Source organism: Panulirus ornatus, chromosome 35 (assembly GCF_036320965.1).
Source record: "Panulirus ornatus isolate Po-2019 chromosome 35, ASM3632096v1, whole genome shotgun sequence".
In the NCBI taxonomy this organism is placed as follows: Eukaryota; Metazoa; Arthropoda; class Malacostraca; order Decapoda; family Palinuridae; genus Panulirus; species Panulirus ornatus.
The window spans coordinates 11512444-11527968 of NC_092258.1; the positions used below are offsets into that span (position 1 = coordinate 11512444).

The following is a 15525-nucleotide window of genomic DNA, read 5'->3' on the forward strand; positions in this document are numbered from 1 at the left end:
TTTTCTTTTTACCATTGAGAGGTCAGTCTACAAGCACCCAAAGAGTCGAAATTAATTTCCTCAATTTTTTCTCTTACTTTTTTCTTTTCACTCGAGATGGTCCTGATTGGGGCATCTTTTGCCAATGTCATACCAGTCACTCTTAAGAAAAACAAAAAATTCAGAATTTGCTTTTTTTCAGTTAATTTGAGGGACATTTACAGTATTTTGAGATTGACAGTAGTTCCAGATTGTAACCAGTGATTCTGTATTATTCGCAAATTCTTCAGAGCATTGTGGTGCACCTGAAGATGTTGGGACCCAGTTACCTTTTCTTTTCCAGTGCATAAGGGTATTTTTTTAATCATAAATTGTTCTTTGTGTCTTAATAGGAAGTTTGCTTTTTGAAAAATTATGTTAAGCCTTTTAATAGCATACATCATCAAAGTACCCCAGTCATATTTGTTTTTCAAAAGATTAAATGGCAATGTTACCTAGATAGGGCATGAGAGAGTGGCTGAAGTGGCTTACTTTCATCTAGTAGCAAGAGTTGCTAAGTTACAGAATTTTTATTTGTCTTTTAGTTATCAATTACGGATACTAAATCATTTATATTGTGATTTAGTGGACTTTTCCATGAAATATGTTAACTAAAACAAGTTGAAACTAATTTTCACTACTCTTCCTCTTTAGGCTCTGAAAAAATCTTAACACATTTCATTGATTCTTCCATCATTTTCTTTTTCTTTTTTTTTCAGTACTGGGAATCCCTACGGGAGAAATTAGAGAAACTGCATGTTGATAGTCCCCAGGGAACAGTGTCAGCAAGTGATGAAGCTCCATCAGGTACTGAATCTACTGAAGGTCGAGAGCGAACTGTAACTGGTAGTAGTTTTACATCTAGTAATGAACCTGAAAATGTAGTTGGAACAGAAAGAGTTGTGAGTGGGGAAAGTAGTCATGGGTCAGAGAGTGATGACACACATAACTCCATTGAAAGAAAGGATTTGCCTTTAAATGAGGTGTTAACCAATGGATCAGTTGATACTGGTTCTAAAATTGCAGAGAAAAGTGAAGTTGCCTTAACAGAGCACACACTGTTTCAGCAAGTAAATGTTAACCAAATTGAAATAATGCCAGATTGGGATAATGTGAAAGAGGAATATCCTTTATCCCGAAGAACTCCAGTTGGTGGTCATGCATTTGAGGTTGTTGATGATTTACACACATTTGATGATAAAGCAAGCAATTTCCATGAAGAAGTCAGAACAGAAATATCCTCTTTAAAGAGTAATGATTTTGTTGTCAATAGTTTATTAGAGAAGAAGGAAGGAGTGTGTGGATCTCAGGAGAATGTTTGTCTTAGACCTAAAGGTAATGTAAATGATACAAAATTGGCAGTTTATGATTATGATAAGTTGAATAGTGCCATGAATGTGGATGAGTGTACTAATGATAATATTTCAGATATTGATAAAGACATCGAAAAAGGTAATGAACTTCAAGGATTATTAGTAAGAAATTGGTTTAATGAAAAGTTATATGGAAAGGAAGAAGGAGATGGATCATCTTCCCCTCCACCAGCTATGTGCCAACTAAGCAGGGATTAGTTATTCATGAGGAGTACTCAACTCATGTATTCCTGATCAAGATTTCATCTACAGCCAATATATTATTACCTCATTAGCATCAGCTTAGTTTCTGAAACCAAATTATTTTTTTTTATTATTTAGCATCCAAGCCCTGTCTCTTACTTACAGGCATACTACTTGACAGCTGAGAGGGTAATTTCCTCAAGAAATGCAAGCATACAGTTGCTGTGCCACATTTAATGGGAGTGACTATGAAATTTATATATATCATTATCATTCATTATAATCCCAGGATCCCCTTCTTGGTGATCCAGGGGCTCCTGCAGCTTCAGGGTTTTACTACGCTCAGTAGTAGAGACAGGGTAGACTCTTTTGAAGTAAGAAGTTCTTTGACGAGACTGTAATCTGTTTCAGCAGCTGATGAAGATACAGCCTTGCCAAAGGTAACTTTTCACCTTCACTGTAACCTGAAGCAGGCAGAGTCTGGTACACCACATCCAGGCCCCACAGACCTTTCCATGGTTTACCCAAGACATTTCACATGGCCTGGTTCAGTCCATTGACTGAAGTTGACCCCATTACACCACATCGTTCCAATTCACTGTCACCCTCCTGTATGTTCACATCCCAGTCGCTCAAAATCTTTTTCATTCCATCCTTCTGTCTCCAATTTGGTCTCCCATTTCTCCTTGTTCCCTCCACCTCCGACACATATATCCTCTTTGTCAATATTTCCTCACTCATTTTCTCCATTTGTCCAAACCATTTCAACACACTCACTTCTACTCTCACAACTGTACTCCTTTTTATTTCCACACATCTTTCTTACCCTTTCATTACTTAAACCACCTTACACCATATGTTGTCCTCAGACATTTCATTGCCAACACATCCACCCTCCTCCTATCTATAGCCCATGCCTTGCAGCTATATAATATTGTTGGGACTACTATTTCTGCAAACATACCCATTTTTGCTTTCAGAGATAACGTTCTCTTCCACACATTCTTCATCGCTCCAAGAACCTTCGCCGCCTCCCCCATCCTGTGACTCACTTTGAGTAAGTAATGAAAGGGCAAGAGAGAGATCTGTAGAAATAAAAAGTGTGGTTGAGAGAGCAGAAGAGGGTGTGTTGAAATGGTTTGGACATATGGAGAGAATGACTGAAGAAAGATTGACAAAGGGGACATATGTGTCAGAGGTGGAGGGAACAAGGAGAAACAGGAGACCAAACTAGAGGTGGAAGGATGGAGTGAAAAAGATTTTGAGCAATCGGGGCCTGAACATACAGGAGGGTGAGAGGCTTGCATGGAATAGAATGAATTGGAACAATGTGGTATACCTAAGTTGATGTACTGTCATTGGACTGAACCAGGGCATGTGAAATGTAGGGGGTAAACCAGGGAAAGGTTGGTGGGACTAGGATGTGGATAGGGAGCTGTGGTTTCAGTGCATTACACATGACAGCTAGAGACTGAGTGTGAACGAATGTGGCCTTTTTTGTCTGTTTACATGGCACTGCCTCACTGAAGCAGGGGGTAGCGATGCTGTTTCCAGGGGATGGGGTGGCACTGGGAATAGATGAAGGCAAGCAAGTATGAATATGTACATGTGTATATATGTATATGTTGATATATATATGTATGTTTATGTGCATGTATGGGCATTTATGTATATATATATATATATATATATATATATATATATATATATATATATATTTTTTTTTTTTTTTTTTTTTTTTTATACTTTGTCGCTGTCTCCCGCGTTTGCGAGGTAGCGCAAGGAAACAGACGAAAGAAATGGCCCAACCCCCCCCCCCATACACATGTACATACACACGTCCACACACGCAAATATACATACCTACACAGCTTTCCATGGTTTACCCCAGACGCTTCACATGCCTTGCTTCAATCCACTGACAGCACGTCAACCCCTGTATACCACATGACTCCAATTCACTCTATTTCTTGCCCTCCTTTCACCCTCCTGCATGTTCAGGCCCCGATCACACAAAATCTTTTTCACTCCATCTTTCCACCTCCAATTTGGTCTCCCTCTTCTCCTCGTTCCCTCCACCTCCGACACATATATCCTCTTGGTCAATCTCTCCTCACTCATTCTCTCCATGTGCCCAAACCATTTCAAAACACCCTCTTCTGCTCTCTCAACCACGCTCTTTTTATTTCCACACATCTCTCTTACCCTTACGTTACTTACTCGATCAAACCACCTCACACCACACATTGTCCTCAAACATCTCATTTCCAGCACATCCATCCTCCTGCGCACATCTCTATCCATAGCCCACGCCTCGCAACCATACAACATTGTTGGAACCACTATTCCCTCAAACATACCCATTTTTGCTTTCCGAGATAATGTTCTCGACTTCCACACATTTTTCAAGGCTCCCAAAATTTTCGCCCCCTCCCCCACCCTATGATCCACTTCCGCTTCCATGGTTCCATCCGCTGACAGATCCACTCCCAGATATCTAAAACACTTCACTTCCTCCAGTTTTTCTCCATTCAAACTCACCTCCCAATTGACTTGACCCTCACCCCTACTGTACCTAATAACCTTGCTCTTATTCACATTTACTCTCAACTTTCTTCTTCCACACACTTTACCAAACTCAGTCACCAGCTTCTGCAGTTTCTCACATGAATCAGCCACCAGCGCTGTATCATCAGCGAACAACAACTGACTCACTTCCCAAGCTCTCTCATCCCCAACAGACTTCATACTTGCCCCTCTTTCCAGGACTCTTGCATTTACCTCCCTTACAACCCCATCCATAAACAAATTAAACAACCATGGAGACATCACACACCCCTGCCACAAACCTACATTCACTGAGAACCAATCACTTTCCTCTCTTCCTACACGTACACATGCCTTACATCCTCGATAAAAACTTTTCACTGCTTCTAACAACTTGCCTCGCACACCATATATTCTTAATACCTTCCACAGAGCATCTCTATCAACTCTATCATATGCCTTCTCCAGATCCATAAATGCTACATACAAATCCATTTGCTTTTCTAAGTATTTCTCACATACATTCTTCAAAGCAAACACCTGATCCACACATCCTCTACCACTTCTGAAACCGCACTGCTCTTCCCCCAAAAAAAAATATATATATATATATATATATATATATATATATATATATATATATATATATATATATATATATATATATATATTTTTTTTGCTTTGTCGCTGTCTCCAGCGTTTGCGAGGTAGCGCAAGGAAACAGACGAAAGAAATGGCCCAACCCACCCCCATACACATGTATATACATACGTCCACACACGCAAATATACATAACTAAGCTTTCCATGGTTTACCCCAGACGCTTCACATGCCTTGATTCAATCCACTGACAGCACGTCAACCCCGGTATACCACATCGCTCCAATTCACTCTATTCCTTGCCCTCCTTTCACCCTCCTGCATGTTCAGGCCCCGATCACACAAAATCTTTTTCACTCCATCTTTCCACCTCCAATTTGGTCTCCCTCTTCTCCTCGTTCCCTCCACCTCCGACACATATATTCTCTTGGTCAATCTTTCCTCACTCATTCTCTCCATGTGCCCGAACCATTTCAAAACACCCTCTTCTGCTCTCTCAACCACGCTCTTTTTATTTCCACACATCTCTCTTACCCTTACGTTACTCACTCGATCAAACCACCTCACACCACACACTGTCCTCAAAGATCTCATTTCCAGCACATCCATCCTCCTGCGCACAACTCTATCCATAGCCCACGCCTTGCAACCATACAACATTGTTGGAACCACTATTCCTTCAAACATACCCATTTTTGCTTTCCGAGATAATGTTCTCGACTTCCACACATTCTTCAAGGCTCCCAGAATTTTCGCCCCCTCCCCCACCCTATGATCCACTTCCGCTTCCATGGTTCCATCCGCTGCCAGATCCACTCCCAGATATCTAAAACACTTCACTTCCTCCAGTTTTTCTCCATTAAAACTCACCTCCCAATTGACTTGACCCTCAACCCTACTGTACCTAATAACCTTGCTCTTATTCACATTTACTCTTAACTTTCTTCTTCCACACACTTTACCACTTTATATATATATATATATATATATATATATATATATATATATATATATATTATATTATTTATATTTTTTTATTATACTTTGTCGCTTTCTCCCGCGTTTGCGAGGTAGCGCAAGGAAACAGACGAAAGAAATGGCCCAACCCCCCCCATACACATGTATATACATACGTCCACACACGCAAATATACATACCTACACAGCTTTCCATGGTTTACCCCAGACGCTTCACATGCCCTGATTCAATCCACTGACAGCACGTCAACCCCGGTATACCACATCGCTCCAATTCACTCTATTCCTTGCCCTCCTTTCACCCTCCTGCATGTTCAGGCCCTGATCACACAAAATCTTTTTCACTCCATCTTTTCACCTCCAATTTGGTCTCCCTCTTCTCGTTCCCTCCACCTCCGACACATATATCCTCTTGGTCAATCTTTCCTCACTCATTCTCTCCATGTGCCCAAACCACTTCAAAACACCCTCTTCTGCTCTCTCAACCACGCTCTTTTTATTTCCACACATCTCTCTTACCCTTACGTTACTCACTCGATCAAACCACCTCACACCACACATTGTCCTCAAACATCTCATTTCCAGCACATCCATCCTCCTGCGCACAACTCTATCCATAGCCCACGCCTCGCAACCATACAACATTGTTGGAACCACTATTCCTTCAAACATACCCATTTTTGCTTTCCGAGATAATGTTCTCGACTTCCACACATTCTTCAAGGCCCCCAGAATTTTCGCCCCCTCCCCCACCCTATGATCCACTTCCGTTTCCATGGTATTGCAGTCAAATTTATTAAGAAAGGGGGTGACTGTGTTGTTGATTGATTGGTAATAATATTCAGTGTATAGATGGATCATGGTGAAGCGCCTGAGGATTGGAGGAATGCATGTATAGTGCCACTTTGCAAAGGCAAAGGGGATAAAGATGAGTGTTCAAACTACAGAGACATAAAATTGTTGAGTATACCTAGAAAATTGTATGGAATGTTATTGATTGAGAGGGTGAAGGCATGTACAGAGCAGTGTGGTTCCAAAAGTTGTAGAGGATGTGTGGATCAGGTGTTTATTTTGACGAAAGTATGTGAGAAATACTTCATAAAAAGATGGACTTGTACGTGGCATTTATGTAACTGTAGAAGACATACATAGGGATGATGGAGATGCTTTGTGGAAAGTCTTAAGACTATATGGTGTAGGAGGGAAGCTGTTAGAAGCAGTGCAGTTTTTATCAAGAGTGTAAGGCATGTGTACGAGTAGGGAGAGGGGAGAGTGATTCATCCCCATTGAAGGTTGGTCTGCATCAGGGGTGTATAATGTCACCATGGTTGTTTAATTTATTTGTGGATGGAGTGGTTAGGGAAGTAGAGGGGTATGTATGGAGTTTCTTGAGGATGAGAGGGACTGGGAAGCAAGTCAGTTGTTTATCACCGATGATACAGCACTGGTGGCTGATTCAAGTGAGAAACTGCAGAAGTTGGTGACTGAGTTTGGAAAAGTGCATGAAAGGAGGAAGTTGACAGTAAATGTGAATAAGAGCAAAGGAAATGGAAGCATAGGGTGGGGGAGCGGGCAAAGGTTCTGGGAGCAAGGAAAAATGTGTGGAGAGAACTTTATCTTGGAGAGCAAAAATGGGTATGTTTGAAGGAATAGTAATTCCAACAATATTATATGGTTGCAAGGCATGTAGGTTTGTACAGAGGAGAGTGGATGTGTAGGAAATGAGTTGTTTAAGGACAATATGTAGAGTGAGGTGGTTTCATTGATTAAGTAATAAAAGAGTAAGAGAGATGTGTGGTAATAAAAAAGAGTGTGGTTGAGAGAGCAGAAGAGGATGTGTTGAAATGGTTTGGACATATGGAGAAAATAAGTGAGGAAAGGTCAACAAAGAGGATATATGTGACAGAGGTAGAGGGAACAAGAAGTGGGAGACTGAATTGGAGATGGAAGGATGGAATGAAAAAGATTCTGAGCGATCGGGACCTGAACATGCAGGAGGGTGAAAGGCATGCAAGTAAAAGAGTGAATTGGAATGATGTGGTATACTGGGGTTGACGTGCTGTCAGTGGACTGAACCAGGTATGAGCAATGTCTGGGGGTAAACTAAGGGAAGGTCTGTGGGGCCTGGATGTAGATAGGGAGCTGTGGTATTGATGCATTACACATGACAGCTAGAGACTGAGTGTGAACAAATGTGACTTTTTTTGTCTATTTTCCTGGTGCCACCTCACTGATGCAGGGGGTGGCGATGCTATTAACTGTGGGGTTGGGTGGCACTGGGAATGGATGAAAGCAAGCTGGTATGAATATGTACATGTGTATATATGTATATGTCTTTGTATGTGTATACATATATTTATATGTTGATATGTGTATGTACCTGTATTTATATATATGTGTTTATGAGTGGATGGGTGTTTCCTGACGCTACCTCGCTGTTGGGGGAAATGGTGATTAAGTATATTGAATAAATAATATGATATATTTTGATTATTTTTTATTATAAATATGCAGTTTATTTATAATTCTTGATCGCCATTTCCCGCATTAGTGAGGTAGCACCAGGAAACAGACGAAGAAAGATCCATCCAATCGTATACACATATATACACATAAACGCACATATACATACACATATATACACATGTACATTTTCATGCTTGCCTTCCTCCAACCCCATAGAGAGAGAGAGAGTTAGCGAGACCTTTTCTTCAATTGTTCCTAGTACTACCTCTAACATATGACAATAAGTGGAAAACAAGTGTGAAATGACTGATGTGAATCCTACCTGAATGTTCAGCCACTTCCACTCAGCAAAACTAACATTCATGATGTTTACAAAACATATACTTACTATAACATGCCAGCATGCATTAAATAATTGCCCTTCCAAATCAGTTTTATACTGTGCTATACCAGACATACACCTTACTTAAGCTACACTCCATGGACAAGTAAAAGTTATCCTTTCTCATCTGCGTTATTTACACCACCCATCTCTCCAGCACCTGTCAGACACAGATTAAGCATGTCACAAGATGCATGCTACTTTCATGCAAATTGACACTGTACATTTACTAGTTTATCGTTCACTGCTCACTCAACCTAAACACAAGCAACACATTATCATACTTCTTGAACAGTGTTGCCACCTGATTGACATGGCTGGCTCCCTGAGCACTGTAGAAGCTCAATAGAAGGGGATCCTAGGGCAGGAACTAAAGGTAAAAAGGAAAGGTATCTATATGTATGATACATATTTTTATTTATGTAAGAGTTGTTTTTCAATGATTTGGGAAATTAGACCCATTTGCCAAAAGCCCAGCAAATTGTTTAGTGCCATTAAAAAGAAGCAAATATTGTTGATATAAAGGTACAACATTAAAAATTAAGACATAAGAATTCTGGAAACTTGGTTTTATGCAATATTTTTATCATTTCCATTAACTTTACAAGTATTGTGACATTATGCATATAGCTAGTACAGTAGGGTCTTGATATAGCATGATATAAGTACCAAAAAGTTTGTGCAGTAGCAAAATGCACTATATCACAACTTCCATTTACCTGTGAATAAGGAGTTAAGAACCATGGACCAAAAAAAATATGAAATGTACTCAAAACGTCGTGTAAATAATTATTATATTAATGTTTGCTGAGAGATGTATATATAGAAAATATAATTTATCTTATCATTCACTAAATGAAAGATGAAAGTTATGAATACAAGCGATGCAACTCCAGGGGCTAGGTACATTTTTCCTCATTTTTTTTTCTAAATATGTAGATAGCCATTAGCTCATGCATTAAGTAAGAACAGACTAAAGAGTACTGTGCAAAAAAAAATAGATCATTCAACAAGCATATTGTCTGTTTTTAAGTGTGAGACAGCTGACCACTTGCCTCTCTCAACTGAAAATGCTTTAAACTGTACACTACTGTACCATCCATATTTCTGCTACAGCATTTCCTTAATACTGCTCTCTCTGTAATTCATTTTTAGTATATGAATTAGTCAAGAAACTACTGAATAATAATAAAAATGTATAATTTTTATACATGCATTAAGCCAATACAGTACTTGTTTTCAGAAGCTATTTGAGGTGGGTGGTGACAAGTTCTGTGCAGCATATTGTGCATCTTTGTTAGCATAAATTTGTGTTGTAGCCACTTATTTCCATCTTAATAGCAGGCTGGGAGAGACTAGATGATAGGGGGGATGTAATGAAGTTAAGCACGGATTAAAAGATAAAGATAAAAACCAATTTTCTTTTCAGTTTATAACAACTGAATTTGACTCATTATATGCCATTAGCTATTGCTGTAGTGATAAACTGTATTCAATAATGATATTACTTTTAATTTTCTTCAGTCAAAATGAAATATGTTGATAAAATTGGGAAGAACAGTAAGTTAGGCTCAACAGAGAAGACAAAGTATCGCATGCCTGGCTGGCTGTTAGATTGACGTACCCTCATGACTCTTCTCAGTTGAGGTTATCCATGTCATATATTATTTCTCAAAAGTATTGCATTCAATTCTATGATTAGGGTAGTTTTGTATGAATCATAATACCAAAAACTCAGTGTGGTTTGTTAGTGAAAACAGCAACAAATTTCATGGTATCAAAGGTAAAAAGTAATGTTTACTTTGTGGCCAGAATATATCTGGTATTGTCAAGCATGGCTGTGTAGCAAAATGTGTTGAATGATTATACTTATCCTCATAGTTAAGCATTTGGGCATGACCCAGACTTCTATATTGTTTTCTGCATTCTGTTAACATAATCTTTGATATTTAAGAAGACAAACACTCCAATTAATCTTGAAATTCCCTAATGTTTAGGGTAGGAAGAATTTTTGTGGATGCTAAAGGGCTAAGTGGATGAGCATCGTCTAGCATCCTGAGATGCATTGCCATCTTTGAAACAGATGGCTAAGAAAAGGCTTTCCAGATAATATGCTTTTCTTCTTCACGGTGTGGATGCTACTCTGATTAACACCATAATAGCAAGCATCTGTTGAAGCGCTAGACCTATGTTCAAGTTCGCTCAATATCTTGAACAGATTCACTTTGTAGTTAGAGTGCTTACTGAACACTTAGGTATAGTAATGACTGATTCGGATGGAAAGAAGTCTAGAAATATATGATCTGTAGATGATGCATCCCAGCTCTTTGAATCCTAGCATAGAATGTACCCTATTCATTATGGCATGTACAGCAGACACCTTGCCGCACACTGCCCACTAGGCTCATGTTACGTGACAACTGTGTTTTGATGAGAAAATAGGAGCAATTTAAGTGCCTGTACCATATCAAAATCATTATAGTGAACTGCACTATATCATGACCTTACTGTATATGCAAAATGCTATTATACCATTGTGAAAGCCTTGACCAAAGTTTCTCAATGCATGGAAAGTTATACCAATATATTTTATCAGTAGAAATCCTGGAAATGAAAGATTCAGCAATGTACGTCTCAAGCATTCCAGATTTTTTATGTTCTTGTACTCATATTTTCTTACTTTAATTCACTTTTCACAGTTTTTTCTCTGCAAAAGAACATGTTGATCACATTCTTGTGTTTCATTTGCTTTATGGCTGTTTCTAGATTCTTAAGTATATTGCATCTTCATCCATCCCTTTTGTTACCTCACCTGCAGGGTAGTTCCCATGTTTTTATAACATTTTCATAGTTTCACTAACAGCAATGCAGACACTCGAGTTATTTCTGTATTGAAAAATCCAAACCAGTTTATGGCATTGCCTAGTAAATGTTTTGAATGTTGCTGATGAATCTTTGACATTAGAATATGCAAAGATATACAACGATAAAGGTATTTGGAGAAACTATATTGTGGAACCCTGCAGTTAGTGCCAAATGTCATAACTGGTATAGCAGAGATGCCAGCATGGATTTGCCATATATAGTCTTTGTGTTCAACAAATAAGCATAACTTCATGGTGTTATGTTCTGATATTGCAGTACAAAATATGTACCATACTGACTCGTGTATATTCATTCCTATATAGTAAGGCAAATTAAATTTATGTTCTTCACCAGGTCCCAGTAATCCTTAAGCAGGTAGGGACTATGAATATTATCTACAGACGAGCATTTAGCTGTGTTTCTACTTTTAGGTGTACATTTCCTGTAGTGTGGTATTTTCATCTTTAAAGGAGTCTGGTATTTTTTTCATATGGAATATGTTAAGTTTTAGGAATATATATGCACAGTGTTTCTAGTATGCAAGAACCAAAATTTACTCTTTATTGAAATCAAAGAAAATATATATTTATAACCTTAATTACCAGTTATACAATTATCACTTGATTTTGCAAAATTTTTAAAGGTAAGAAGGTTTTCTTAAATACTGGAAAACACTAGTTATGTTGGCATCTCTGGCTTTAGATTATAATGAAGCTTGATTTAGTTATACTATACTAATAAACTATACAAGGCATTGAAGTAGTTAGAGATGTACTAATGGGTCCAGTATAGCAAACACAGAAATTTGCTTCTGAAAGAAGGTGGAGATATGGTGTAAAAATCTCTTAGAGACTTAGAAAAAAAAAAAGATTGATTGCAGTTTAAAGGTAGGTGACCTGTTTGTTAGGATATTTCTTCAGTCTTTTCAACAACGAGCTTGAGAACCCATTTCAGAGATTTCCCAGTGACAAGATCCTTCTTTCTCTCTACCTGTGGGGTTCAGGAACACGGCAACAAACCATTTTAAATAATTAAACAGGGATGTGATTCTTCAGGGTTTTTATAACTATTTTGGTCATTTCGGGAAACTTAACACAAGTGAGGAGAAGACTGGGTTGAGGGAAAGGTAGGGATTGGACCCACAACAGAGTAGCTTGGCTCCTGCACACTTTGGAGATATGAAGAGGTCTGTCTCAATCTGTGATCACAGTAGGAGTAAAGTCCTTACTCAGCTAAAGCTTTGGTATAATAACCATATGCTAATAATACTAATTCACCACTAAATGACTGGGCTTATCTCCAGTGATGATCCCCATGAAAGAATGTATCAAATTCCATAAAGCATGAGACATCAGGAAATTTGGGTTTCCATGCAACAGCCCCATGTCATTCATAGCTTAGTTTAGTTTTCAAAAAATGAGCAGAGGATGTTGATAATGAAGTAAAAGATAAGTGCTAATGACAATAACTTGAAACAAAGGTACATTCCTTTTTATGGTTTGACCTTGCACAACCAAAATACAATGTCTCCCTTGCACCCAGGTAAACAACACACCATAGCAATGTTAGGCTAGATTTACTGGAATGGTCATCAATCAAGGTTCACATGTCTTTTTGGGAAACCTAATTCAGTTATTGTATTGCACTTGTTATGGGTACAGGACCATACTTGTTGCTCGAAGACGATAACTAAATGAGTTCTTGTTTTCTTTAAGGGGCACATTGTTGCTAACATCAGTATTGAAGGACATGATAATCCTAAAATCCCTATCACTGATTATTCATATCAGTGAATTCATAAGGCATTACCAGACTCAGCTTCTTTGGGTTAAGCCTCGACTGAAAAGTCACCTACATCAAGTTTATATCATCAAAGTACAATTTTCATAAAGAATATTCACTTCAAAGGAGGCCATCCTTTCCTTGCTACTGTTTGTAGTGCAGCCTTGAAGCTGCAGGACCCCTGGAAAAGGGGTCCTTGGGTTATATAATAATAATGACTAATGATGATAATGATAACAATAATAATATAATGATGATAATGATAACAATAATAATAATAAAAGTAGTGATAATAATCTATAAGATATATGAGGCTAATCAATGTTGATGTGGAAAAAAAATCCTGTGAAATTTTTTTCTTTATATTAATCAACAAAGGTTCTATGGAAAAAAATGTTTGAAAATCCTGAAATGTTGAGATATATGTTTACATGGGACTGATATGAGATCTTTTGATGTTTAAGTAAAGAGAAAACAGGGATACTTAGGTTCTATTTTACTGTTGCACAGACTGTTTGCTATTTCTTAATAGGTTCCTTCTCATAACAAATCGAGCAAAACAAACTAATTAGCATCAAGGACACCAATGGGCCTAGCTTAGAGGTCCATAGGGCCTCTGTTAGGTTAGGAATAATGATAAATGATAGTAATGATAATGATTACACTTAGAAGTGGATTCATTATTGATGCAGAGATAGGTATGAAAAGAAAGGCAACCCTTACCCAAGAAACCTACTGGTAACCTAATGCAACTTTACACTTTTTTTCTCCTCTCCATTTGGTCATATTCATACAAGAAGTGTCATTTTATATCCTCCCCAAATAAAACCTAGGAGCTTACAGGGCCTTTCTCCTCATTTCTAACCCTTTTTCTGTATACTGTCCTGTCACATCCCTGCTTAAAAGTTGTTATAATGATGTTTCAAGCAACTTTGTGATAATAAGTGTCCAAGAAAAATCTCAAAATTTTGAGATTTCTCTATAGCCTTGTATTAGGATCACACTGGTAATTGTAGAAAATTAGTGACCATAGTGTGCAATAAGTCAGATATAAGTTGATTTTATTAATGTAATGTTTACATTTGAAAAGACCTTTATTTTAATAATCATTTCAAAGTTTTTGAAGAAAACTAAAAAGTCAGCTGTCAGTGTGCATTCTACCATGAATTAATTAATTGAATTGATACTTATAGAGGACTTTCAGAATGTAGACAGATCTTTGTGTTCATATTGTGCAGCGTTATTTCAGAACTTTATATATATATTAGAATGGAAGGAAGTATATTTTTATATAGAGTATTTATTATACAATATCAGGAAAAGTTCATTGTATTGTAGCAGATTTTAAAAGGTAATGAGTGTAACATTTTCTATAATGAAAATTTTTCATTTGATAAGTCATTATATTTCTCTTTTTTGCATTGTGGTATGTTTTTCTGAAGATTGTTATTAACTTAAAATAGAGCCTGTATGTGCACTGTGCAAATTGAAATTTAAGGTAAGGTTTTATAACATATGAGAACTATTGTGTTCACAGGGACCTCTGTATGTGATATTTTTGAGTATATGGAAAGACTTTACTGGACATTCTGAAGAAGAGTTTTTTTAAAGGATCCATCCTAGTTGATTTTTTTGTGAATTTCAAAACATCTTTGTAAAATTCAGTTATATTCAGATGTATAGACATGTGGAAAGTGTGCCAGCGAGGACCATGTTGCCGACAATTGCATGGCCAAGGTGGTACTTTGGGTTAACTGTGGTGGCAACCTCCCAAGCTTATACCAAGAATGTCCTCGGTACGAGTTTGAGAAGGAAGTCTGCGCAGTTAAAGCAAAGGAAAACATTTCATGGATGTACCTGGCAATTGTAATGCATCTGAGAATTCTAAGGTGAGATTTGACTTAGTTTTACAGTCACTGTGCTGTCCCTGTAGCGTGCGTGTGAATCTTCACACTTTTGGCATCTTTTTCTCATAGTTTTCAACTGTCATATGCTGTGGGTAATAATTTATTCATCAGATAAGTGCTGAAAGCTTATGCACAGTAAAATGTATTCATTTTTATGATACTGAGTCCTTTTGACTTGACGAAGAGTTGTCACTGTCAATGAAACTGTGATGGAGCAAGGTATACATGCATAGCTCACCGTTCCTTAAGGTTGTTTGTTCTTTTATGAACATCCCATTGTGGGTATTCCCAGACTTCATGAGCTAGAAGTTGCCTTTTGTGAGGCTGTGTTATTGACAATCATCAGCAGAGAGGAAGGAGTACAGCATCTCAAAAGACTTTTCCCTAAAGGAGCCCACCTACTGTTTTACAGTAACCACTGCATA

At 37.9% G+C, this 15525-nt stretch overlaps 2 protein-coding genes across 2 annotated transcripts in view; one reads left to right on the top strand and one right to left on the bottom strand.

Moving 5' to 3' along the window:
- The window catches only part of LOC139760143 (uncharacterized), a 29611-nt gene extending 26375 nt beyond the window's left edge, over positions 1 to 3236 (top strand). Inside the window, exon 7 of the mRNA XM_071683036.1 lies at positions 738 to 3236. Coding sequence (XP_071539137.1) covers positions 738 to 1589 — 852 coding nt within the window. The 3' untranslated portion in view covers positions 1590 to 3236. The remainder of the gene's footprint in view (positions 1 to 737) is intronic.
- LOC139760141 (uncharacterized) overlaps positions 1 to 15525 on the bottom strand; it is a 95664-nt gene that overhangs the window by 26244 nt on the left and 53895 nt on the right. The window lies entirely within an intron of this gene.